Below are 27,358 nucleotides of genomic sequence, written 5' to 3' on the forward strand. Positions count from 1 at the left end.
AAAGGAATCAAAGTTATGTAGTGATAATATTTGTCTCTTGAAGGACTGAAGAACTTTTTAATTCTAATGTGTTTGGTTAAGCCCATTTATAAAAATTCTCAATTTTAACTTAACGCCTTTAGGAAGAAGCACATTCAGTTTATTTCAGTCAGTGAAGACATGAACTATGATCCAAACTTTACCAAAATTGTGAGCATTTTATTCTATCTTGGATTAAAAATGTTTTGCATATATCGTCTATTCATTAATCTCCATGTGTCATATGCTTAACTGTCATTTAAAAAAACGCTCCTATTAAACACCATTTGCTATCTGATTGTTAAGCCGTTAATAGTTGTCGAAAAAAAGCAACATAATTGTGTGTATCTATACATACCTGTATAAATGGGACTATATTAATGAATCTGCAATAATATTAGCATTGAATCCATCCATCCATCCATCCATCCATCCATCCATCCATCCATCCATCCATCCATCCATCCATCCATCCATCAAAGGTCTTACTTGTCCCATCTCAGGTTACACTAAATCATCCAACAATAAGAAATAGCCTGGACAAAGGGCCTTCTCATATTTGCTTGGAACATTCTGGGGCAAATATCTAGCTTGAGCAATTTGAAAAGGAATCTAAATTTTGTAGTTATAACATTTGTCTTTTGAAGAAAGAAATATAAAAGGATAACTATTTTTTTTAGAACTAATGTGTTGAGTTAAGCCAATTTATCCAATTCTACATTTAAAATCAACACCATTAGGAAAGTTGCAGTTAATTTTATCCAATCAGTGAAGACATGAACTATGATCCTGCTGTTAGTGAGGCTACAGGTCAAAGTGTGAATCAGTGCCTGTATCTCCCTGTTATTACAGCTCGGTGGATACAGCTCAAAAAGAGATTCTGCATAACTGGAGTAAATGTCTGTGAAATGTAACTCTGTCATCCCTACTTGTGTTTTAGCTTATTCTGATTTCACCGGTGAACAACCAGAAACCATCCAAACTTGGAGCCAAACCTATCCAGAAATGACAGCAACATCAGGTTTGACAATTATCTCTGTTTTATTCCCGCTTCACCAGAAAAGAGCACAGATACTGTCTGATTCTGGAATTAAATTCCTAACTGTAATATGGTGGTTAAATTAAATCAGTAACAAGATTATTTCAAAACATGACATGTTGCAACTTGGTGGTTACAGCTCAAAAAGAGTTACTGCTTAACTGGAGTAAATGACTGTGAAATGTAACTCTGTGATCCCTACTTGTGTTTCAGCTTATCCTGATAACACCAGTGAAGAACCATTAACCAGCCATTATCCAGAAATGACAGCAACATCAGGTTTGACAATTATCTCTGTTTTATTCCCGCCACCCCACAGAAGAGCACAGATACATTCTGATTCTGTAATTATATTCCTGCAGTTGGATCCTAGTAGTGAAGCACTTCAGTCAGGTTCAGTTTAATAGTCAAATTTATTTTCAAAAATTGTCTTTAAAATATATATTGTGGAGAATCACAACACATTCTAGGATCAGGAGGATTACGGCTGTAATAACTAATGGATTTAACCATAACTATAGAAATTATCTTCAGCTAATATGGTGGATAAATTAAATAACCAACTAGATTATTTCAAAACATGACATCTGCTGAAAGAGAATCCCATTCTAACTAGTAAAGAAGCCAAAACCGTACCAACAATATAAACATTTTCACCTGGGTTTGCAAAACTTCTGTAAATATTGTCTATCCAAGAATCTTTAAATGGCATGGTTTTAGCTTCACCTGGTTAACTTAATAAAAAAAAGTCCCATTAAACACCTTTTGCTATGTGATTGTTAAGTCTTTAATTGTCGTTAACAAAGCAAAATAAGTGTTAGTATCTATACATACCTGTATAAATGGGAAAAATAATGGAACTGCAATAATTAAGCATTGGATTTAGTATCTTTAATGTCCATCCATCCATCCATCCATCCATCCATCCATCCATCCATCCATCCATCCATCCATCCATCCATCCATCCATCCATCCATCCATCCATCCATCCATCCATCCATCCATCCATCCATCCATCCATCCATCCATCCATCAAAGGTCTTACTTGTCCTATCTGAGGTTAAACTAAATCATCCAACAACAAGAAATAGCCTGGACAAAGGGCCTTCTCATATTGCTTGAAGCATTCTGGGATAAATATCTAGCTTGAGCAATTTGAAAAGGAATTAAAGTTATGTAGTGATAATAATTGTCTCTTGAAGGACTGAAGAACTTTTTAATTCTAATGTGTTTGGTTAAGCCCATTTATAAAAATTCTCAATTTTAACTTAACGCCTTTAGGAAGAAGCACATTCAGTTTGTTTCAGTCAGTGAAGACATGAACTATGATCATGCTGTTAGTGAGGTTAGAGGTCAAAGTGTGAATCAGTGCCTGTATCTCCCTGTTATTACAGCTTGGTGGTTACAGCTCAAAAAGAGATGTTGCATAACTGGAGTAAATGACTGTGAAATGTAACTCTGTGATCCCTACTTGTGTTTCAGCTTATCCTGATAACACCAGTGAAGAACCATTAACCAGCCATTATCCAGAAATGACAGCAACATCAGGTTTGACAATTATCTCTGTTTTATTCCCGCCACCCCACAGAAGAGCACAGATACATTCTGATTCTGTAATTATATTCCTGCAGTTGGATCCTAGTAGTGAAGCACTTCAGTCAGGTTCAGTTTAATAGTCAAATTTATTTTCAAAAATTGTCTTTAAAATATATATTGTGGAGAATCACAACACATTCTAGGATCAGGAGGATTATGGCTGTAATAACTAATGGAATTAACCATAACTATAGAAATTATCTTCAGCTAATATGGTGGTAAAATTAAATCACCAACTAGATTATTTTAAAACATGACATCTGCTGAAAGAGAATCCCATTCTAACTAGCAAAGAAGCCAAAACCGTACCAACAATATAAACATTTTCACCTGGGTTTGCAAAACTTCTGTAAATATTGTCTATCCAAGAATCTTTAAATGGCATAGTTTTAGCTTCACCTGGTTAACTTAATAAAAAAAAGTCCCATTAAACACCTTTTGCTATGTGATTGTTAAGTCTTTAATTGTCGTCAACAAAGCAAAATAAGTGTTAGTATCTATACATACCTGTATAAATGGGAAAAATAATGGAACTGCAATAATTAAGCATTGGATTTAGTATCTTTAATGTCCATCCATCCATCCATCCATCCATCCATCCATCCATCCATCCATCCATCCATCCATCCATCCATCCATCCATCCATCCATCCATCCATCCATCCATCCATCCATCCATCCATCCATCCATCCATCCATCCATCCATCCAAGGTCTCACTTGGCCCATCTGAGGTTAGAGATCATGATCCAACAACAAGCAAGAGTCTGGAAGAAGGGCCCTCTCATATTTACTTAAAACTCTTTGGGGCAAATATCTAGCTTGAGCAATTTGAAAATTGAGCAACAACACCACATTCGAGCGGGCGCAGTGAGGATCGGGGTCTTCTCACACCCCTGTTCTCCGGCTGCCGCCTGGAGTCTGGGGCCTGGAGGAAGAGCGGGCCACCTGGTCCGTGGTTTTGGCTGGGGCTGGCTGCGGGGCCTAGGTGGCCTGCTGGTGGCGGGGCTGTCACCTCTGCTCTCCCCAAAGAAGGTTGGATGGAGGGGCATGAAGTGCCTGGTTGAAGGTTTTTTTTTTTTTTTTTTTTTTTTTTTTTTTTTGTTCTTTTCGGGGGGGGGGGGGGGGGGGGGGGCGGTTCTGGTTGGGTGGCCGGCGGGGGATGGGTGGGCCCCGGTCCCGGGGGGGGCTCTTGCGGGGGGTGGTCCGGTCCGTGTGCGGGGTGGGGGGCCGGGCTTGAAGCAGGAAAGAGATGGGTTGGTGTGGCGGTGTCGCCGCTCCCCTCCCCTCACATCCGGATTTTAGGTTCACTTATGGGGTCATCCGATAGTCCCGGGACCGACCACCGTTGTCACCGGGTTTTTGGTCCTGGTATTATTGGATGTGAGTGTTATGTGTGAATGTGTGTCTGCGTTGTTATTTTCTTTATTTATTATTATTATTATTTTATTCAATTTTTTATTTTTTTTTTATTTTTTTTTTTTTCCTGTGGTACGAGTGGGGGCACTAGGGAGGGAAGGCATGATTGAGATGGTGTGTTTTTTTTTTTTTTTTTTTTTTTTTTTTTTTTTCTTTCCCAGGTTGGGGTCTCAACCGCACCCTCTCCCAAATACATCTCAAGTCTCCGCTAAGTGCGGAGCCCATTCCCCCCGTCCTGCTCTCCCTCTGCTGGCTGGCGTCGGGGCTCACCGGTGCACTGGTGGAGCTGGGGGTGGATGCCCGGGGGACTGCTGGCTCATTCCTGGCGGCCTCTCCACTGGCCCCGGCCGGCCGGGGCTTTGCTGGGGCTCCTGTCTGGGGGTGGGGTGCCCTTGGGGCCTCGGATCCCTGGGGCCTGGGACTGGATCCGCTTCGGGGTGGGGCTGGGTGTTGTTCGGGGATTTTCGGGGTCGGTGCCGGTGCCTTCGCTACGATGCCGGTTCCTGGGCGGTGTTTCTTTCCTGTGCCGGTTCTGTGGTATCGGTTCGGGGAGGGGGGGAGCTGCGCGGCATGGTGGGGTGCGGGTCTTGGGTCCTGTTTTGGGCTCCGGTTTTTCCGCTCGCACTTCTCCTCTTGCCTATTTATTTTAATTGTAATTATTAATTAATTTATTTATTTACCTATTTATTTGTTATTTATTTTTTTTTTTTTCTCTTCCTCGGTGGGGGGGAGCGGTTGCGGGCGGGTCGGTGTCTGGTGTCCGCTGTCGCATTGTGGGGGCCCCTTTTTTTTTTTTTTTTTTTTTTTCTCTTTTTTTCTTTGGGGGGTTTGGCATGTCTGTTTTCTCGGGGGGCAGGCGGGCCTGCTGGGTGGGGGTCCTGCTGGCGGCGCGCCGCTGGTGTGTGGGGGTCCGGGCGGCTCCGGCGGGGGTAGTGTTGGGGGGCCGGTCTGGGCGGGCTGGCTGCGCTGGCTGGGTATTCGGGTGGGTTTTCCCTCCTGGAGGCATGGCGGGGCTGCTCTGTTCCCACTGATCGCTGCGGGTGGGGCTGCGGGGCGGGGTGGGGGCCTGGGGTGGCTATGACCGGCGCGTGGTGGGGGGCCGGGGCGGCGGAGCTGCTCTGGCCGCGTGTCGGGGCCTGGTGCGGGCTGCGGGGGGGGGGTGGCGGACGTGGCTGGGCTGCTTTGGCATCGTCCGGTGGGGGGGCGGCGCGGTTCGCTCCGCTCTGGCTTTGTGCTGCCCCTCGGGCTGCTGGGGGGGGTGGTTGCGCCGGCTGCGGTCTGCTCCTCTTGCGGTTTTGCGCCGGGCGGCTTTTCTGCTCTCGGGCTGATTCTGTGCGCGGTGTGTTTCGTTGCGCGCTGTTGGCATCGGTCTTGGTGGGGTGGGGCTGCGCTTTTGGCCGGGGGGGGCGTTTTGGGGGGGGTCCCGCGGCGCTCGTGGCCGGTTCGCGGCGGATGCGCATGGGCCCCGGCCGGGGGCGGGGCCGCCTTAGTGTTTTCCTTGGTGGTGCGGTCGCGGTGGGTGTTGCGGCCGGTCGCCGGGGCTTGGTGCGGGGGGGCGGGGCGTGTTTCGGTGCTCTGTGGGGCTGGGGCGTTTCGGTTGGCGCCGTGGGGGGGCTGGTGTTCGGCGCCCGGCCCTACTTCGGGGTGGCCGGCTGCCGGCGGGGCCCGCGGACTCGTCCCCGCGGCTCCCCGGGGCGCCGGCATGGCGGCGGCTGGGGGGCTTCCTCGTGGCTGTCTCTCCTCCTGCCTTGGTGGGGTCTGATTTCCGGGGCTGGCCCCGCCTTGGTGCCTTCGCTTCTGGGGTCCCCTTGGGCGCCTGGGGCTTTGGGTCTCCCGGCGCTGGACTCAGTGCTCTGGGGGGTGTGCCTCTCCGGCTCTCCACAACCACTATTGAGCATTTTTTTCTATGGTTAAAACTTTACATGCACAAGTTCACCCTCACAAACAACTACAGGTACTAGGCTTCAGGTACTTAGAGATTCACTTCCAAACAGAAACCCCACATTCATATCTTCAGGTAACACAGAGTACATGTCAGACTTAATAATATTACTTTAGTGATAGTTTCAAGGTGTTTGCTTTATTGTATATCTCGTACCATGTTTTTTGGTTGTGCTGTTCTTTTTTTTTTTTTTTTTTTTTCTCCATCTCATTACAGGTGTTGAAGCAGACTGAAAATGTTTTGTCATTGTCTCCTTCCTATCTCCTCTTTCTTTCATCTTTTGTCCTGTTTTTTTCTTTTTCTTTTTCCTTCTTCTTCTTCTGTTTTTCTGCTCTACTTACATTGCAGTGTCCATATGAACTGTAAAACTCCCTGCATAATTATAATAAAGCAATTTATATACATGAAACAAGTGGAGCGGTATGGCAATTGCGATACCGCTACACTTGTGAAAGTAAAATCTGTTGGGCTCCTTTTGGCATCAAGACAATTATTCTTATTGCCACCTTGCCAGACAGGACACTGTAAAAAAAAAAAAAAAAAAAAAAAAAAAAAAAAAAAAAGAAAAAGAATTAACGTTATGTGGTTATAATAGTTTTCTGTTGAAGAAAATGATGTAAAAGAAAAACTATTTGCTTAATAATTATGCAGGGAGTTAAGCTCATTTATAAACATTCTAAATTTAAATCACTATCATCAGGAAAGTAGCAGATAATTTTTTTTTTTCCTCTCAGTGGAGACCTGGACTTGGATCCTGCTGTTAGTGAGGCTACAGGTCAAAGTGTGAATCAGCGCCTGTATCTCCCTGTTATTACAGCTTGGTGGTTACAACTGAAAAAGAGATACTGCATAACTGGAGTAAATGACTGTGAAATGTAACTCTGTCATCCCTACTTGTGTTTCAGTTTATCCTGATAACACCAGTGAAGAACCAGAAACCAGCCATTATCCAGAAATGACAACATCAGGTTTGACAATTTATCTCTGTTGTATTTTCACCACACCACAGAAGAGCACAGATTCATTCTGATTCTGTGATGAAATTCATAAAGTTTGATCCTAGTAATAAAACAGTTCAGTCAAGTTCAGTTTAACAATCAAATTAATAAAAAGTTGTCTGTGAAAACATTCATTGTGGAGAATCACAACACATTCTAGGACCAGAATGGATTAGGACTGTGATAACGAATGGGATTAACCATAACTATTGAAATATTCAGCAGGTAATGTGGTGATTAACTTAAATCATTAACTGGATTATTTAAAAACATGACACCTCCTGAAAGAGCATCCCATTCCAGGACATTACAACTTTTGTTAATGCTTTTTTGTATTATGTAAACTGTTTTTATATTGTCTGTTGTCGTTTTATCTTTAATGGCATCTTAATTCATCTCTTCCCTTTTTTACTTTATATAAGCTACTGGAACCAGAATTTCCCTGAAGGAGTAATCCCAAGGGAAAAGTAAAGTTGAGTCTAATTCTAAGTCATTTGAGCAGTCAATAGGCCAAATCTGTACCAATATATAAATATTTCTTTAATCCTAAACTATTAAATACTAATGTGTTGAGTTAAGCCCATTTATAACAATTGTAAATTTTAATTCAACACCATCAGGAAATTAACACGTTCTTTTTTTTTTATAGTCCGTGGAGACTTGAACGTACATATTGCAGTTAGGGAGGCTACATGTCAAATTATGTTTTTGCCTTATTTTTTTCACTTGGTTCACCTCTTCTTTCTCCTTACTCAGCTCAACTTTCATGCCAATACAACTGTGGAAATGATATGGGAAGCTGCTCCTGCTCCTACTCATGTGGATGGAATGGAAATTGTTGCCCTGACTATGGCTGTAAGTGCAAAATCTGCACAGTCAATCATTTCTGCATCCATATTTAACAACTTATTGTTGAAATATATTATGATGTAAACATCCCTTTATGCTCTCATTCATGCAGCTTACTGTGGATTAACCACTGAAACAGCTGAGGAGACCACCATGGGTATGTTGTTATTTAGTTTTATAAAGAGAACTTTTAATGAGAAAGCCTTTTTGATTTTGTTTATGTTTATCATACAGGGACAGAATAATGGTAATATGACGATTGACAAAAATGCACCATGGTGTTTGCCTGTAGCTTGTAATATTGGGTTAGTGTTGTTGCTTTTATATTAGAGAGACAGAAAATAAAAAAATAAAAAAAAACAAAACAAACATTAACTTATAAAGCAAATCATTCAATTTCATCCAAATATTTAAACACTGTCCAATTAAATTTGAAAACCTGATATTTTTTGAAGAAGTGTTTCAACACTGAAATTTAAACATAGCAAAAACAGATGAACAGATAAATAAAAAAAATACAATTAATCTTCACTTGCATCTAATTTTTCCATACTCGCTATATAACGATAGATATGTGCCTGTTTGGAGCCTGAGGTTATTAAAGGCATCAAATATTACTGTAGAGGTTGGACATTATACAAAAAGATTTTTCAATAATAGAAAAATTGATTTATTGATTAACTTTTAGTTATTAGAAACAACAGGCTTGTTTAAACAGTTAGATTTAAGAACAGCAAGTAATGATGAAATAATCATTTCTTTCCTTTCTTTAACTTTCTAATTGGTCACCGCTCAACCATCATGTCGATATTATTTTATAAGATTTAGAACATACGTTTCTTCTTTACGACATATATTTGTGATGTCAGGAACTTGATAAGTGAGCACTATTTAGTGTAAACAAAACCTTAGACAAAACCTCAGTCTTAACCTGTTTCTCTCATTTAAACATTTTCATCAGTACAACTATGGTAACCCTCTGCGAGCTGAGTTTACCTCTCCCTCTCAATAGGGAACATTAACTTAAACACCCTGTGTGTTCCAGCTCCACCATCATGCCGCCACAACTGTGGAATCAACCTGGGAATCTGTTCCTGCTCCAGCTCCTGCCAATACAATGGAAACTGCTGTTATGACTTCTACTGTAAGTGCAACCTGAACAGATTATTTGTTGATAATGCAAATTAAAGCTCTTATAAACACTGCTGTGAAATAATAGTAATAACTCTTATCTCTCTCTTATGCAGCCTACTGTGATTACACCACCAACTATCCTACCACATGTAAGACCATCTTTCCAGAGCTTTCAACACGAAAACATCAATGAATGTTTTCAGATCTGTATACATTGCAATAATCTGAAATTAAAACAAATAGACAACTTTATAATAGCTTGGAACGGTACCCATGGCTCTTAAAGCTTCAAGCATATGAAAACATGTTTTCATCTCTCCTTTCAGTCTATTGAACAAAACTTGCAGGGCTAGCTGCCTTGAAATGTCTTTAATTACTGAAAAGAGTCCACCTCTATTTTAATCTGATTATTTATTCCAGTCTTTCCCTGAAGGCTTCAGTTATGTGTTTGATGACATCAGAGAACTACAGTATCTTGAAAGTCGGAAAATGAATGAGCAGACCTGAGCCAAGAAAATATACTTGGAAACTCTTGAGAAATGCTGAGGGACTCCTTCTAGTCTCACTAAACAGTAGATGTTACAAATAGAATTGGCTAAAAGTTAAGTCTCTACATGAAAAAAGATTTTAGACATACCCTAAAACACTGCAGCTGCTTCAGTAGTAATAATTATGCATTTTAACACTTTCTTTTACATCTTTCTCTACAAATGATAAAATATTAAAAACTCCTTTGCCTTGTTTTATCATGTAAAGTTACCATGAAACCCATTATTTTGGATTGGGTATTTTTCACTATTCTACTTATAAAATACTGCTGGAAAAGTTAAACATTTTTATGTGTTTTCTTCTTGTTAGGGTTACACAAATACATATCATGGTGTCTAATGCAAATATCTAAGTTGAGAAACTCGAAAAGGAATTAAAGTTAAATAGTTACAATATGTGTAAGAAAAAATAATGTAAGGTCTCACTTGTCCCATCTGAGGTTAGAGATCATGATCAACAACAAGGAAGAGTCTGGAAGAAGGGCCCTCTCATATTTACTTAAAACTTTTTGGGGCAAATATCTAGCTTGAGCAATTTGAAAAAGAACTCAAGTTATGTGGTTATAATACTTTTCTGTTGAAGTTTATGATGTAAAAGGAAAATTATTTGCTTAATACTTATGCAGTGAGTTAAGCTCATTTGTAAACATTCTAAATTTAAATCACCATCATCAAGAAAGTAACAATTTCAGTTTTTCCTCTCAGTGGAGACCTGGACTTTGATCCTGCTTTTAGTGAGGCTACAGGTCAAAGTGTGAATCAGTGCCTGTATCTCCCTGTTATTACAGCTTGGTGGTTACAGCTCAAAAAGAGATGTTGCATAACTGGAGTAAATGACTGTGAAATGTAACTCTGTGATCCCTACTTGTGTTTCAGCTTATCCTGATAACACCAGTGAAGAACCATTAACCAGCCATTATCCAGAAATGACAGCAACATCAGGTTTGACAATTATCTCTGTTTTATTCCCACCACCCCACAGAAGAGCACAGATACATTCTGATTCTGTAATTATATTTAATCAGTTTGATCCTAATAGTGAAGCACTTCAGTCAAGTTCAGTTTAAAAATCAAATGAATAAAAAATTGTCTTTGAAAACATGAATTGTGGAGAATCACAACATTATTTCAAAACATGACACTTCCTTATAGAACATCAATTTTGGAGTGGTAAATAACTTAAACTTTACCAAAAATGTAAGCATTTTATTCTATCTGGGATTAAAAATGTTTTGCATATATCGCCTATTCAATAATCTTCATGTGTCATGTGCTTAACTTTCATTAAAAAAAACAACCCTCCTATTAAACACCATTTGCTCTCTGATTGTTAAGCTGTTAATAGTTGTCGAAAAAAAGCAACATAATTGTGTGTATCTATACATACCTGTATAAATGGGACTATATTAATGAATCTGCAATAATATTAGCATTGAAACCATCCATCCATCCATCCATCCATCCATCCATCCATCCATCCATCCATCCATCCATCCATCCATCCATCCATCCATCCATCCATCCATCCATCCATCCATCCATCCATCCATCCATCCATCCATCCATCCATCCATCCAACAACAACAACATTCTGAGGCAAATATCTAAGAAATTAAAGTTATGAAGTCTGCATAATTGGAGTAAATGACTGAAATGTAACTCTGTCATCCCTACTTTGTGTTTCAGATTATTCTGCTAACACCAGTGAACAACCAGATTCCAGCCCTTATCCAGAAACAACCTCAACACCAGGTCTAAAAAATTACTTTAACTCTGTCTGACTAGATTTTTCTTTTTTTTAAGTAGCACGTGTTTAGGGGATTTAGAAGGCAGTTTGATCAGAGGTGTAAATTTCTTTATTTCCGCAATACCACAGAAGAACTTACAGTAGATACATCTCATTCACTCCATTGATTACATAATGTTCATCCTTGTTATAAAAAATACAGTGAAATTCAGTTTAACAATTAAATGGGTAAAAAGTTATCTTTAAAACAAAACTACAAACCAAAGTGAACAAAGATATGAAAGGACAAAATGCAACAGAGATCGGCTGCCGTGACATATTATATAGACAATATAATGAATGAAAATGATGCACTTTGGGTTTTGCATTGAGTAGAAATAGAAAATCCATTTTTTTGTTCCACAATGTTGAAATTGTGGTGTTGCAGCAGCATGACAGCAAAAGTGATCAAACAAATGAGGACCTTAAAGTAAAATACTGTAATGTACAGTTTTGCAAATATAAACACAGTGCAATCGCCCAGAGAAGAAATAATCAAAATACGGCTGTGGATATTTTTACAGTAGTGGAAATGGGTAAATAGCCGCAATGCCAGAGATGTGCAAAATGACAGCAGCATATTATTTAAGTGACAACAACTGTGCTAAAATCAGCATGGATGTAGCAACTTATTGAGGTTCTTGGGAAAAGTGATGGTTATAAAAGCTTAGAGCTGTCGGAAGGAAGGACCTGTGATAACGCTCCCTGGTGCATTTAGGGTGCAGCAGTCTGTCACTGAAGGAGCTCTCTAGTTCTGCAACAGCTTCATGCTTGGGGTGGGATAAATTATGCAACAGAGATGTTATTTTAGTTAGGGTCATTTTGTTTCCCACGTCCTGCAGTGAGTCCAGAGGGTATCAAATCACAGAGCTGGCCTTCCTGATCAGCTTATCCAGCTGTCTTCTCTCAGCTACAGCCACTGCTCCAACACACAGCTCGATAGAAGATGGCTGATGTCACAGCAGAGTTCTAGTAGGTCTTTGGGAGCGCCCCCTGCACTCCCAAAGACCTTAGTCTCATTAGCAGAAAGAGTCTGCTCTGACTGTTCTTACAGAATCTGTGTGTTGTGAGTCCAGTGTAGTTTGTTGTTCAGGTGAATGCTCAGGTACCTACAAGTGTCCACTATCTCAATGTCCCATCCCTGGATGTTCCCTGGTATAATTGGGGTGGATCTGCTTCTGCAAAAGTCTAACACCAGTTCCTTGGGTTTTCCCTGCATCAATAAGGTGGTTCTGCTGGTACCAGTCCATGAAGTCCTAAGTTCACTGTCTGTACTCTCAGTCATTCCCACCTGTGATGAGGCCCACTATACCAGAATTGTCAGAGAACTTCTTGAGGTGGCAGCATGGGGAGTTTTATGGAGAAGTCTTCAGTGTAGATGGTAAAGAGGAATGTTGTAAGCACTGTTTATCTGAGACACAGCCCTGTGCCCTCACATACTGTGGGCAGCAATTGAGGTAGTCCGGAATCCACTTGGACATTTGCTGGTCCACTCCTGACAGTTCAAGCTTGTCCCTTTAAAGTCCTGGCTGTAGATGTTGAAAGCACTGGTGAAATCAAAGAACATTATCCTCAGAATGCTTCCAGGTAGCTCGAGGCGAGTTAGAGATTTATGCAGGAGGAATTAAGTCTTCACCAGGGGGCGTAGATGGTGTGAAGTCAGCGATACTAGCCTGTAGGTGCGGAGGTTCTTATTTTGGCCTGAGATGGTCTTCAGGCTCGTCCAGACCCTTGTAATGTTGTTCTGCTCCATCTTATCCTCTCTCTCCTTCTTATAGCTATTCTTCCTATCTGTGATTTTCTACCTCAGTTCTTACTGTACTGCTCTCATCTCCTCCTTGTTCCCTAATCTAAAGGATCTCCTCTTTTCTTTCAGAAGGGCCTTTATCTCGGAGTTGATCCATGGTTTGTTGTTGGGGAAGTGACAAATCTTTTTGAGAGACACAGAAGTTGCAATGCGTGATACTTTTGATGTGCTGTTGATTAGGAGCACAGAGCCCTTCCCACATAAAAAAATGTAAAATTAGGCTTAGAGTGGTAGCTTTTAGAGAAAAACGACAGAAAAAAAATTGATAAAAATAAACGCAAAACATAAACATAAAAATGAAATAATTCAAATTGATCCTAATATTTAAAGAACACTGTCCATGTCAACTGTTTATGACCTCAGATGCGTGGATTTTGAAGCTGGAGATTATTAGTAGGAGCTACTAAGGAATTGTTTGAATCATACTTTCTGTGCTGAGCAGTCGTGTCCAAGAGAAAATATTTGGAAAGCTCCCTCTGTACAGTAATTCTATAAAATATTGATGAAAGAGGGCAGAATACATAAGGATATCACACTTTCTTTTCTTTCCCTTCTTTCTGGACAAATATTATGCACTGCTGTATATCATTTTAAGTTACAATGAAACACATTTTCATTATTAAATTACAATGACATTTTTAAGTTACATTGAGTTAAGTTACAATGAAACATTTTTGTGATTGGTTCATAAAGATAAAGTGAACAAAAATTACATTATTTGATTATTTTACAGGATTCTACTTATAACAGACTATTGGAAAAGCCAACATGACACATATTGTGGGATTAACTAAATATTCTGACCTGTGTCACAGCTCTGCCTTCTTGCCGTTACAACTGTGGAAGCCATCTTTTGAATTGCTCCTGTTCCTACTCATGTGAACTAAATGGAAACTGCTGCCATGATTATGATGGTAAGAGAAATGAACTGAAGGATCAACCGATTCTAGATCTATATTAAAACATTTATTAATGGCTATTTTCTAATTTTATCCATATAAATAAAATATGACATTTTTCTAATTCCTGCAGATCAATGTGGATCATCCTCTTCTGTTCCAGGTATGATAATCCCATCATTTTTGTAGATTTATTTTACAGTAAAAAACTGACAAAAAATTTTGATGACTGAAAAAAAGAAATACCTCTCCAATTCATTCTTAATAATATTAGAGAAAAAGAAAAATGAACAAAGAATTAGACTGGGAATAGATATCTATTAAAGTCAGCTTATACAATGCTGCTTCACAACAAACATAATGTCAATGTATTTAAGCAGGCAAACAGATCCAGTTTATATACTTATGTAAAAAAAGTATTTTTAATTCATCTGTATAGTCCCTTATATATTACCATTTCAATTGTGGTTATAAAGCCGTTATGCTGGTTTACGAAATGTTGGTTTCATTGTTTCTCTTTTCATTAGTAACCTGTGGTGGGCACCTGTATGGACCCTTTGGAGGCTTTCAAAGCCCTAAATATCCAAGCAACTATCCAAACAATGCTAACTGTACTTGGTACATTAGATCTTCTCATCAGTTTATTCAACTGAAGTTTTATGATCTAGAGTAAGTGAATGTTCTGAATATGTAAAATGTGCTGCTTCTTTCATTGGATTCACTTTCATTCTAATTTGCTATAAATTTTCTTTTGTTTCAGCACAGAGTGTGGTTTTGATTGGGTTGATGTCTATGATGGCTCCAATACCAACAGTGAGAGGGTACTGCAACTCTGCAGAACCAATAGTTATTTCTACAACTCTACTGGCCCAAATGTAACGGTACACTTCAGCAGTGACCATATGGTGACTGGAAGCGGATTTACAGCTAACTACAGGGCTCTAAGTAAGATACTGTGGTTTAGGAAAATCTAGAAAAAATGGCAGATGTTGCCAGAATAACATGTTTTTTTTTTACTTTTCTCTTGAAGCTGAAGGCTCCTGCTTGAACAGCTGTGGCCACCAGTCTGGAAACTGCTCTTGCTACGCAAATTGTGAATACAAATGGACCTGCTGTAGAGATTACACAGGTAAACAGAGACATAATGTTACAAAACAATCTGTATTTAATTCAACATGTCCTGTCTGGCAGTGTGCTCAATATAGTTTTCTTAGTTCCAAATAGAAGCCCAAAAGATTTACTTTCACGGGTGGAGCATTATAGCTTTAACCATAATGTTATTCTTGATATATATTATTTTGCAAAAATAATATATATATATACAGTATATATATATATTAAACATTATTTTGAGAATATTTTTAAATGCAATAGAGAAAGAAACTGAATAAAGTAATAAGAAAGAGAGAAAATAACAGGACAAAAAATATCACGGTGTATGTCAGTGAATAGAATGGTATTGTTTAATACAATATTTAATACAATATATATATAGCAGCTGCTGCAACTAACTGTGAGCTTATTTGTAATGATGTGTGTCTGACTTTACAGTTAGAAATCATCCAGAAGATTTGGCAACCTACAGTGGGGCAAAAAAGTATTTAGTCAGTTACTGATTGTGCAAGTTCTCCTACTTAGAATAATGAGAGAAGTCTTTAAATTCCTCATAGGTACACGAAATGAGGAAAAAAAATCAAGGTAATCACATTGTATGATCTTTAAAGAATTTGTTTGTAAATTATGGTGGAAATAAGTATTTGCTGTCGAAGGACACCAGGAAGGAAATTGCAGACCTGCACCAGGCTGGGAAGAGTCTATCTACAATAGGCAAGCAAGCAGTTGTGAAAAAAATCAACTGCAGGAGCAATTATAAGAAAATGGAAGACATACAAGACCACTAATATTCTTCCTTGATATGGGGCTACAAGCAAGATCTCATCCCGAAAGGTCAAAATGATCATGAGAACAGTGAGCAAAAATCCCAGAACTACATCAAGGGACCTGATGAATAACCTGCAGAGAGCTGGGAACAAGGTAACAAATACTACTAGAAGTAACACACTACACAGAGGCTAGGCCCTTTGTCCAGGCAGTGCCAGACGTGTCCCCCTGCTCAAACCCGAAACATCACTGCTCTATCATTGAGGAATGGGCCAAAATACCAGCTACTGCATGTGCAAACCTGGTGAAGACTTACAGGAAATGTTTGATCTCTGTCATTGCCAACAAAGGTTTTGTTACAAAGTATTGAGTTGAACTTTAGTTATTGACCAAATGCTTCTTTAGCACCATACTTTACAAATAAATCCTTTAAAAATCATACCATGTCATGTCCTGGATTTTATTTTTTCTCATTTTCATTCCTCATAGTTGAAGTTTACCTATGATGAAAATTACTTGCACAATCAGTGGATGACTAAATACCTTTTGGCCCCACTGTAAGACCTAACTTTATCAAGAGTCGAGCTCACAATCACTTTCATACATTCCCACGCTAATGTCCCGACATAGACACTAATAACCAAACCATCATTGTCTGAATGGGCCTAACAAGCTGCAACTGGACTCAGTCAACCAACCATGTGAGACATTTTAGTAAAAGTAACCCTTTTACTTAAATAATACCATTCTATTCACTGACATACACCGTGATATTTTTTGTCCTGTTATTTTCTCTCTTTCTTATTACTTTATTCAGTTTCTTTCTCTATTGCATTTAAAATATTCTCAAAATAATGTTTAATATATATATATACTGTATATATATATATTTTTTTTACTTATAAGCATAACTTACAGTTATGCTTATAATTAAAATAAAAATATACACATTATTTCTTAGGGGAGGTTTCACTCTACAGAAAATATATTACTTTATTCTATGCAAGGAATAATTAAATTGTTATGGTTGTCTATTAACTACATCCTGACGGAAAACTCTTTTTATTTATTTATCCCGTTTGATGGATTGTTGATCAGTTTTCTTTTGTTTAAGGTCCCATAAATGATAATGGATATTTAATGATGTAAATACCTAGCTTGATAGCTTGTTTTAAAGGAATTTAAGTAATGTAGTTAGAATATTTGTCTGCTGAAGAAAATGTTCTGAAATACTATTTGTTGAATACTGATCTGAGTCAGACCTGTTTATAAAGATCTGAAATTAAACCATCAGAAGAAATTAAGAAAAGATATTTCAGTCAGTAATCTTAGTTTTGGGTCATGCTGCATAAATGAAGGAAATGACTGTGAAATGTAACTATAATCCTTACTTCTTTTTTAGATTACTGCAAAATCAACCAACCAGCAGCCACAGCAACAACAACAACAACAACAAGAGGTTTGTAAAATGATCTCTGTTTTATTCCAACCACACTACAGAAAAACAAAGATACAGTCTGATTCTGCAATTCAATTCACACAGTTTGAACCTAGTAATGAAACAGTTCAGAGTAATAATCAAATGAGACTTTGAAAATCAAACTGATTTTTTATCACTAAATATTGGATTTAGTCTGTTTTTCATAGTTTTAAGATTTTCTATTCTTTTAAAATGAAATGAATAGTTTTAGTTCAAAATATTTGTTTGTTCAATGATTTCAATTTACTCAATGTTTCTTTGTTTAAATAAGAATTTATTGATGAAAACATATATAGATTTATGAACCAAATAATCAATAGCTGGAGCCATAGAAGGGATATACTGAGTTGGTTTTCTCCAGGGTTTTGAATTCTGAACAACAAAACCATATTTATAGCCGTGCAGTGTCCATATTACTGTAGGATTTTTTACAACAATAGGCATTCTAACTATTTGAAAGAAAGCTTTATTGTCTTTCTAGTGTATTTCACTTGTTAATTTTTTTTCAAATAACTCAGCTCTTTCAATGATACTAACAGATTTTAATCTTTGTAATCCATCCATCCATCCATCCATCCATCCATCCATCCATCCATCCATCCATCCATCCATCCATCCATCCATCCATCCATCCATCCATCCATCCATCCATCCATCCATCCATCCATCAAAGGTCTTACTTGTCCTATCTGAGGTTACACTAAATCATCCAACAATAAGAAATAGCCTGGACAAAGGGCCTTCTCATATTTGCTCATATCCACCTGTTTTTTCTTTAGAACATGGATTTGTTATATCAAAATATTGATTAGTGAACACTATTTTGTGTAAATCACACCAACATATTTTAAATTTATTGCTCATGCAAAGTCTAACACTGAGTTTCTTTAACTCTTCCAGGTTCGACAACCACACGAGAAACAGGTATACAGTTTAAAAACCACACTTAGTTTGATAATGTTTCCATAGTCTATTGGTTTCAATGACAATTCAAGTACTTGAAATGATGCTCCTGGACTTTCTGTCTCAGTCTGCAGTTTATCTTCCCTACAACGGTTTGACCTTGTAACCCCAGTCTTAGACTGTTTTTCTCAGTTACACTTCTTTATCGATACAATTGTGGCAACCACCTGGGGAGGTGAAGCTGTTACCACTACTGTTGATAGGGAATATTAACTTTAACACCTTTGTTTCTTTTCTTTTTTTTTTTATAAATAAATAAATAAATACATAATAAAAAAAAAAGAAAAAAAAATACAAATTAAAAAAACACCCTGTTTTTTTCAGCTAAACCATCATGCCTCAACAACTGTGGACACTACATTGGAAGTTGTTCCTGTGATCGCTCCTGTCAACGCTATGGAAAATGCTGCGATGACTTCTACTGTGAGTCCAAATTTAGCATCAACTGGTTTTGCAACCATAACTATGAATGTTTTGTTTGCAGTGGTTTTCACTGTAAAATAAAAAACACTTAATAATCTGATTCTTGCAGCTCACTGTGTATGGTCCACTGATGTCCCCACTACAGGTAAAAGATTTTCTGAAATGTATTGATTTTCTAGTGATGTTTTTAACAATAATTGAGGAACAAGTGTGTTTGAACACACATAAAGTGAAGTTTAGCTAATTATATAAATGGGTGAAAGGTGAACTTTTTTGGAAATGTCACCATTTTGCAGGTTTACAAAATGTTGGTTTTCATTTTTTTTCTGTTTTTTTTTAGTAACCTGTGGCGGGTCCCTAAAGTGCAGCAGAGGGCCACTTTTTCAAAGCCCCCAAACCTTTTCCGTTAATTTACCCAAAATTAACGTCAACTGTACAGGGTACTTTTAGACCTTGGTTTTCAGCCCAATTGGGTTTTGGGGGTTCTATAAAGGAAAGGGTAAGCAAATGCTCTTCCCTGAAAATTTTGTTTTTTTTTTTTTTTATTTCCTTTCATTCTAATTGGTATAATGTTGTTTTGTTTTCACCCTTTGGGAATTTTGGTTTTAGGTTAGGGTTTTGGATGTCTATGATGGCAAAAAATTACCCCTAACGGGGAGAGGGTGTTGCAATCTCCCACCCTTTGATCATTATGCTACCCTCTACTGGCCCAATTTTAAATTTTTACCCCCTTCCCACAGTGACCCTTTTTTATGGGGGAGAAAAAAGGATTTTTTTGTCGCTACGCCCAAGGGTTTTAAGATAAAGTGGTCTATGTTTTTAAAACATTATGACGGATGTTTTCACTTCCTTTTTTTTGGAAATTAAAACTGAGGGGTGCAAGCTGTTCAGGGGAAATTTTTCCTATTGAAGTTAATTTTTTTTTCTTGTGATATCTCTGTATTTTAAGAAAACCCCAAAACGGACTACTTTAAAACTTAGCCCCCTTCTGCTGCATTTTTCAAAATGAGCACTTGTCGTTTCACAGGGGTTTTATTTCGGGATTGAAAGGGGGGGTAGTACCCTTTGGCTACGTTTAGTTGGGCTTTGCTATGGCTTTCTCTCTCCCCCCCTTGACTTTTTTTAAAAACTTTTCCCTTTTTCCTCTCCCTCTCCCTCCCTTTTCCTGTGTAGATTTTTCAGTTATTCCTCTGCCTCCTTTAGGGGAAAATGGGTGTGTAATAAAGTGTAGTATTTTTTGGTTTTGGGAAAGGGAGGTGTCAGGTTAGAACCCCAGGCTTAGGCTGTTGAACACCCAGGATTTTTAAAGTGGGCCCCCCCAAATTTATTGTCCCCCAAAAAAGGGTTCCCGGAGCAGCCCGGGCGTTTGGGAAAAACCCTGTACGCGGGGAAAAGCGAAAGTCGTGGATCTCTGCCCACTGGTCCCCAAACCAAACCCCTTTTTCCCAATTTTTAAAACCGGTTTTCCCCACTCAGTGACACACCCACTGAAAAGGGCCCATCGGGTTTTGTTTGGCAGTCCATAGTCGAAACGTGGAAATTAGGGGAACCAGGGCCATAGTAAATTTGGGGTTTGCCGGGGGGGCCAGAAGGGGGGACATCAAACCCTCCTAAAAAACTATGGCTAAGGAAAAGGGGTTAAAATTTAAGTAAAAATTGTTATTCACGCTTGGGGGTAAGGGCCCACCCGGTTCGCCGATCGGGGTCATTTTAAAATTAGTGTTGTTTTCGGTGTGAAAGGTTTGCCAAAATAATGTCGGGTTTCCCGTAATTTTCTCTGGTCCCCTCCCTGTTCTGACCAGTGATGAATGTTTACCCGAAAGGGTCGTCTTTAAACCGTGGTTGTCTAGGTGGTCCCCTTTAAAAATAAAGTGGGCTACATTAATAATTGCAACCCTTTTTGGGGGGGAAAAAAATTGGTCTGTTTCGGGAGGCGGCTTTCCATTCCCCTTTTGGGGATGGTGCAGGTTTCTTCTTTCTGGGAATCGGGGCCACTTTATTATTTTTCCCCCAAAACCCTGCCCACCCGGGGGGTGCAGCCCAGGAAGCAGAGTTGTTTTTTTAACACACATTCTTGCCAGCTTCTTACTGTTTCCCCCACTTTTTTCCCCAATCGACAGGGGTTTTGGGGCCCCGCCCAAAATTTCTAAAAAAAATTAGCAAAGTTTCCCCAAAAGGATTTTAAACCCTGATAATCAAATTTTAAAAACCCAAAAATAACTAAAATTTGGGGGGAAAAAAAGTTAAAACTTTTAAAAGGGGGGGTTTCTGTTTAAATAAAGATGGGGCTTTCCTCAAAAGTTTAAAAGTTAATAAATTGGATTTGTGATTTACATTGCTTGTTTTCCCTTTTACAGAAACCGGGCTTCCCGGGAAAGGGGGTTTATGTGAGCAAAAATTAAAGGCAACTCCTTCAAGTTTTTAAAATTTTTAAAACTTCCCCAAAAAGTTCTGGGCGGGGAAAAGGGGAGGGGGGTTGGAACAATTTTCCATTTGGGGACTTACTGATTAACCCCAAAAAACAATTTAATTACCTACAACTCTTTTGAACTTTTAAAATTTTAACCCCCTTTGGTTTCCAAATTTAAAGGGCAAAAAAACCTCTTTTTTTTGTAACTTTGTATTTTTCCACCGGTTTCCTTACTTGAATTTTTAGATGAGTTTTCAGATTTTCCTTTTGATTTAGTTTTTAAAATAGGGGAACGGGGAAAATCATAGTGGGGGGATTTTAAAAACATCCATGCTGACTTTGAGGGCAATAGCTTAAGAGCCCCTTTTAAATTGGGTTTCTTAGAAAATTTTGGGTTTGTTAAAAATTTGGTAAAATTGGTCCCACGCTTCTATCTTCATCCTTTTGGATCTTGGGGTTGACATACGGCATGAATGTGAAGAAATAACAGTATTTCCTCAAAACCTGTCCTTTTTGCCCACTTTCTAATAACCTTCAGGATTATTTTTAACGGAGTTCTCCTCCCCCAAAAAGAAGGTTAAATTTTTAGTAGTCTTTATCAGATAGTACAGTTTTTAAATTTTAAAAAATCTGCTTCACTTTTCTCTCTCTTTTTGTATTGAGCTGTGTTGCAGAGGGGAAAAAAGCTTAGCTTTTTCCCCCTTTTTAAACGGGTTTGATGTTTTTGGGGTTTGATGGGGGGTTGCTTTTTCTCTGCGAAATTTCCCTTTTTAGACAACGCAGTCCTTTGAAAATGAAAAACTTTTAAAAATAAAAGCTTGCCCCTTGGGGTTTAAATGCAGGGGCTGCTACTTTGAACCCAAAATGTTTGGGGAAAAAATTGGAGAGAAAATATCGCCCCCAAAAGGCCCTGCAAAGAGTCCTTCCTAGTCTGGAAAAAGGGTTTTTACTGCTTTTATAAGAGGACCCTTTGTAAAGAAAAGAGGGCAGCATACTTTTCCTCTTTAATAGAGGGAAATAAAAAATAATCCTAGATTTCTTTTTAATCCAGTTCCCCAAAACTCCCCCAAAAGCCCATAGCTCTGTTAAAACCGCCCCTTTCCCACCTGTCTTAGCAGCAATGATTTTAGGGGGATTCTTTATAAATAAAAATTGATTTATTAAAAATTTAAGTTTCATAAGCCTCCTTACCCGGGCGATTGTACCTGAGGTAGTCATAAAAATCTAAACCCGGGGGTTTTAATGCTTTGACCCATTTGAAACTCCCCTGAATTAAAAAAAATTTTATTGTCTTCATCAAAAGCCTTAATTTGTATGTTAGTTAAGTTCCAACCAGGTTATTTAAGGAGGTTTCCTTTGATCCCCCTCCCCCTTTTTTAAAGATGTGATTAATTATCTCTGTTACAGGGATATGAACCAAAAGTTTTTAAGGTTGCTGAAAATTAAAAACCTTTCCGTTTAAAAGGAAAACCATCCCCTTGGGCCCCAGATAAATTTTGGGTTTAAATTATAGACCTATATCCAATCTTCCTTTCTTATCCAAAATTCTTGAGAAAGTAGTTCCCAAACAAGTTTGGATCACTTCCCACCATAATAAACTTTTTGAAGATTTTCAGTCTGGCTTTAGAGCTAAAAGAAAAAAAACACGGGAAACAGCTCTGGTGAAAGTCACTAATGATATTTCATGGCCTCGTAAGGGGACTTGTATCTGTGCTCGTCCGGGTTGGATTTGTCCCTGCTTTTGATACAGTTGCCCAAAATTTTATTTTTTTTTAGAAAGACTTGAATATTTTTTTGGGAAATTTAAAAGGAAAACGGGCATTTGACGGGTTTTTTAAAAATCTTATCTTTTCTGATCGAATTCGTTTGTTCATTTTAAATGATAGATCTTCAACATGCTAAAAGGTTACCTGGGGGGAGTACCACAGGGATCAGGGGGCTAGGCCCAAATTCTTTTTTCTTTATACATGCTCCCAATTGGTTAAAATTTATTAGACAGCAGGGGATTAATTTCCACTGTTATGGGGGGATGAAAAACCCCCGGGCTATACCCTGTCTAAAAAAATCCAGAGAAGCTAACCCTTTTACATAGATTACAGGCATGTCTTGAAGACAAAAAAACCCGGGGATGACTCTTAATTTTCCTGCTTCGGGAATGCAGAAAAAAAACGAATTTTATAGTTTTTGGGACCAGATTTCTCTAAAAAAAGAAATGATTGGGCCGGTCACTTCATTTGGAGGGGAAATTATTAAATTTGATTTCAGTTTTAATAAAGTAAAAAAATCTTGGTGTTATTTTTGATCGGGAAACCTGTCTTTTAAAATCCCATATCAAAGGGTTTTTTGGAATTTCCTTCTTTCATCTGAGGAACATTGAAAAAAAATTAAAAAATTTTCCTGTCAGGGGTGATGCTGAAAAAATTTATTTCCTGCTTTTTGTTACTTAAAGGTGGACTATTTTTAATTCTTTACTATCAGGAAGTCCACAAACTGTATTTAAAAAGCCTTCAGTGACCCAAAAAGGGCTGCGGCCGATTTCCCTAATGAAAATTAAAAAGAGGAGATCATATCTCCCCTTTTTATCCTGGCTTCTCTTTTTGGGCCCTTCCTGTTAAATCAAGAAAGTAGAATTTTTAAAAACCTCCTTTACATATAAAATTTTAAATTGGGAAAACTCCATCTTTTTCGAGATCTGATTGTTCCTTATGTTCCTAACAGAGCCCCTTCCCCTCTCTTTTTGCAGGTTTATAGTTGGGTTCCCAGAATTTTAAAAAAATAAATGGGGGGCAGATCTTTTGGTTTTTCAGGCTCCCCCTCCTGTGGGGAAAACCAATTTCCATTTTAGTCCGTGAGGCAGACCCCCCCTTGTCTACTTTTAAGGCTAGGGGTTAAAACTTTTCCCTTTTTGAAAAAAGCTTTGTTAGGGTGGTCAGGTTATCCTGAGCTAAACTCTATAGTTTTGCTGCATAGGCTTAGACTTTTTGGGAAGGGGAAAAGGGGCCCCCATTTTTATCATTTGCTTTTATTTCTCTCTTCTGTTCTCCTTTTTCTGCCCGAATCTGTTAGTTCCCAAACTCTTTAAAAATTTGCTCTTCTGCTTTTCCTCAGAGTTTGCTTTGCCCCGTCCCCGTTTCCTTTTTTGGGGTGGACGTCATTTCCCGGAAAAGAAAAAATTTAGCTTTTTGCTGTTCTATAAAAACCCTTTTTTATTTGTGTTGGAGATCGGCCTGTTTTTTTCCCGTGTGGTCCTTTTTTCTTTGGACCGGGGATGAGTGGATGTGCTTTTCTTCGTCCCTGGCATTGGGAGCTTTCCTTGGAGGTGTTCTGCCTTTGGGTGTTTGTTTCCCGGCGGGGCCCCCTTTTCCCGCTGTTTTTTTTTATCTCTGCTTCTGTCTCCCTTTAAACCCCCTTTGGGCCTCGGACATGGGCCCCTCACCCCTGAGCCTGGGGTTTGCTGGAGGGGTTTTTCCTTTTTAAAAGGGGTTTTTTTTCCCCTCCACTGTCGCTACAGGCATTGGCCTTTTGTGGGGGAATTTTTATGTTTAGTCAATGAGTCAATGCAATCAAATGGTTTTTCCTTTTGATAGAAAAATTTGTTAACAATTTGACTTTTTTATGATCTGGTTGAAAATGGGAAAGTGCCTTTTTAGATGACATGTGTTGTGAATTTTTGGGGCTAAATAAATAAAAATTTTAATTGAATTGAATGTTGCAAAATTTAACAATTTTTTTTTTTCCCTTTTTTGCTTGAAGATGAAAACTCCCGCCAGTTTCAAAATGTGGTTTAAAATGGCTGGGGAAAAAATGCTTCCCGCCCACTCAGGATGTGAATTTCAGTGGGGGAAATGCCTGTGACGATTAACCAAAGGGAAGCAGTGATGCTTTTGCGGATTATAAAAGCCCTTATTTTATTCAGCATGTAAAGTCTCGCAAATGTGATTGGAATTGTTTTTAAGAACAAAGCTTCCCAAAATTCGGGGTTTACAAATGTAAAAAATGAACTATTTTTAAATTTTTTTTGGTAAATTAAGCCAAAAATCCTACCCAAAAGAAACTCATATTTCACCCTTCAAAGGTTTTATCTAAATGTTCGTTTACAAAGAAATAGAAATACTCTATGCGTAAGGTATACTGGTTGTGCAGTGAAGACTTTATTTAGCCAAAATTAACGCAGAACTTTTAAAAAAAATGCAGGTACATTCAGGTTCTCCTGAAAAGATCTGTATCAAAATTTAAAATTTTTTTCCTTTCCTCTTTTAGTGGAGATATTTCCCAAGGGTAGGTCGGATGCTTTAAACTTCCCAGTGTCATTTAAATTTGAAGTGGATGTGGTAGTTTTAGGGGGCTTGTTTGGGAAGGAAACCCCGTGGGAGTGTTTGCACAAAAATGTGTTTTTTTTCCCTTTTTTGGTAGTTCATAAAATTTTTGCAAAGTTCTTGCAGAACTTGGATCAGAATTACCCAAAAGAGGGGGTTTTAATGGCGAAAATTTTTTAAATTTGCAGTTTGGAAAATGCTGGGCTGGGGTTTTTCTACTTCTTTTGTGAAGTTCAATGGGGTTGGCAAAAGCCATTTTGAAAAAGTAATACCACCACTTAATTCCAGGGATGGATTGTGGAAAAAAAATGAAAATATACCAACCGATAGATGTATTTTTCTTTAGTTTTATAAACAATAATATAAAAAAACCCCTTTTCCCCTATTCGATCCAGATTTTCTTTTAAAATTTTAATGTTTTCTCTCCTTTTCCCCGTTTTTTTTTCCTATGACTTTTATCTCTATGAACTCTCTTTTTCCCCAAATGTTCAAAAACATCAATTCGGGCTTCCATAAAAAAATCTTATTTTTTTTCTCTTTGGGAAAAAAAAATTTGGGGCCCAAAATGACTGTTTATCTTCAGCATGAATTTTTAAATTAATTTTTATTTCTTTTTTTTGTAAACCCTTTTTTTGCCAAGGGTTTCTTCATCTGAACTTCTTTCTTCTAATTTTCCCCCTTTTTTTCCTTGTTCTCAAACCCCCTTTCTCCCCCCTTTTCTCCTTTTACTCTTTTCTGTTGCCTTTTATTCCTATCTTTTTTCTACCTTTTACTTGCCTTTTTGTTTTCCCTGCTCAAACCCCTTTAAAGGGAAAAAAAAATTTTTTGTAAACGGGCTCCTGAGTCCCTTGCCTCTCTCATATCCCTCTAATTTTTTGGGTCATTACTTCAAAAATTTACCCCCTCAGTTCAATGTTCACCTTTAAAAAAATGGAAGATTCCGGGAATGCCCCATTTTACTGAAAGGTTTTTTTTATGACAAAAATGACTTTAACCTTAATGTTGTATTGTTTGTTTTTCCAAAAAAAAAAAAAAATTATTTAACATTATTTTGATATTATTCAAAATGCAATGGACAAAGAAACTTAAACAAAAGGAATTAGATTAACGTGGTAAGAGAAAAAAAATCCTTTGTGTCTGTTTCTACACCTTTAAAAGGGAAAAAAGAGGAGGAAAAAATGTTCTTTTTTAAAAAATAATTATTAACAACCCCAAAGTAATTTTGACCAAGTAATAGAAAATTTTTAAAAGTAAAAACGAAAACATTTTGAAACAAAGGGTTCTCCCTTTTTGTCAATTTTTAAAATTGGGTTTCCTCTTAGTTTAGGCTCTTGTCATAGAATTTTCAACGTGGGGTTTTTATCTCCCCAAAATTACAACTTGGTGGGTAAAAGTAAAAAAGAGATTTTTGCATAACTGGGGTAAATGAAATGTAAAATGTAAAAATTGGGATCCCCACTTTGTTTTTTTAGCTTACTGTAAAAGTCACAACTGGAAAAAAACCCGGGGAAACCCCCTCACCGCAGGTTTGCCCTTTAAACTTTTTTATTTCCCCAAAAAACCACAGAAAAAACGCAGATAGAGTCAAGGGTTTTTGGCCAAATTTAATTCATTTCAGGTTGTTTTTGGAATGAAACAGTTTGTCAAGTTCGTTTTAAAAAATTTCCCTCCATCCATCCATCCATCCAAACCATCCATCCTTTTCCATCCAAACCTTTCCTTTAAACCATCCATCCATCCCTCCATCCCCTCCATTTCCAAACTCCATCCAAAACCATCCCTCCCCTCCCCTCCATCCAAGCAAAATTTCCCGGATCCATTTTTAAAATTCTAACTTTTTCTCCCAAAAC

The 27,358-nt window shown here is 38.2% G+C and overlaps 2 protein-coding genes across 11 annotated transcripts in view; both read left to right on the forward strand.

Moving 5' to 3' along the window:
• Window positions 1-27,358, forward strand: part of LOC119783782 (deleted in malignant brain tumors 1 protein-like) — a 143,752-nt gene that overhangs the window by 50,944 nt on the left and 65,450 nt on the right. The window lies entirely within an intron of this gene.
• The window catches only part of LOC119783783 (deleted in malignant brain tumors 1 protein-like), a 63,585-nt gene that overhangs the window by 1,182 nt on the left and 35,045 nt on the right, over window positions 1-27,358 (forward strand). For 2 of the 3 annotated variants that reach the window (XM_038285459.1, XM_038285461.1), the window contains exons 3-11: window positions 959-1,039; window positions 1,271-1,336; window positions 2,541-2,606; window positions 6,920-6,981; window positions 7,765-7,867; window positions 7,974-8,018; window positions 8,907-9,005; window positions 9,109-9,144; window positions 10,420-10,485. In XM_038285459.1, the coding sequence (XP_038141387.1) occupies window positions 959-1,039; window positions 1,271-1,336; window positions 2,541-2,606; window positions 6,920-6,981; window positions 7,765-7,867; window positions 7,974-8,018; window positions 8,907-9,005; window positions 9,109-9,144; window positions 10,420-10,485 (624 nt within the window). The remainder of the gene's footprint in view (window positions 1-958; window positions 1,040-1,270; window positions 1,337-2,540; window positions 2,607-6,919; window positions 6,982-7,764; window positions 7,868-7,973; window positions 8,019-8,906; window positions 9,006-9,108; window positions 9,145-10,419; window positions 10,486-27,358) is intronic. The other variant, XM_038285460.1, reaches the window with a different exon arrangement.

This window comes from Cyprinodon tularosa, unplaced genomic scaffold (assembly GCF_016077235.1).
Source record: "Cyprinodon tularosa strain WSP-4 unplaced genomic scaffold, ASM1607723v1 ctg210, whole genome shotgun sequence".
Taxonomy (NCBI): domain Eukaryota; kingdom Metazoa; phylum Chordata; class Actinopteri; order Cyprinodontiformes; family Cyprinodontidae; genus Cyprinodon; species Cyprinodon tularosa.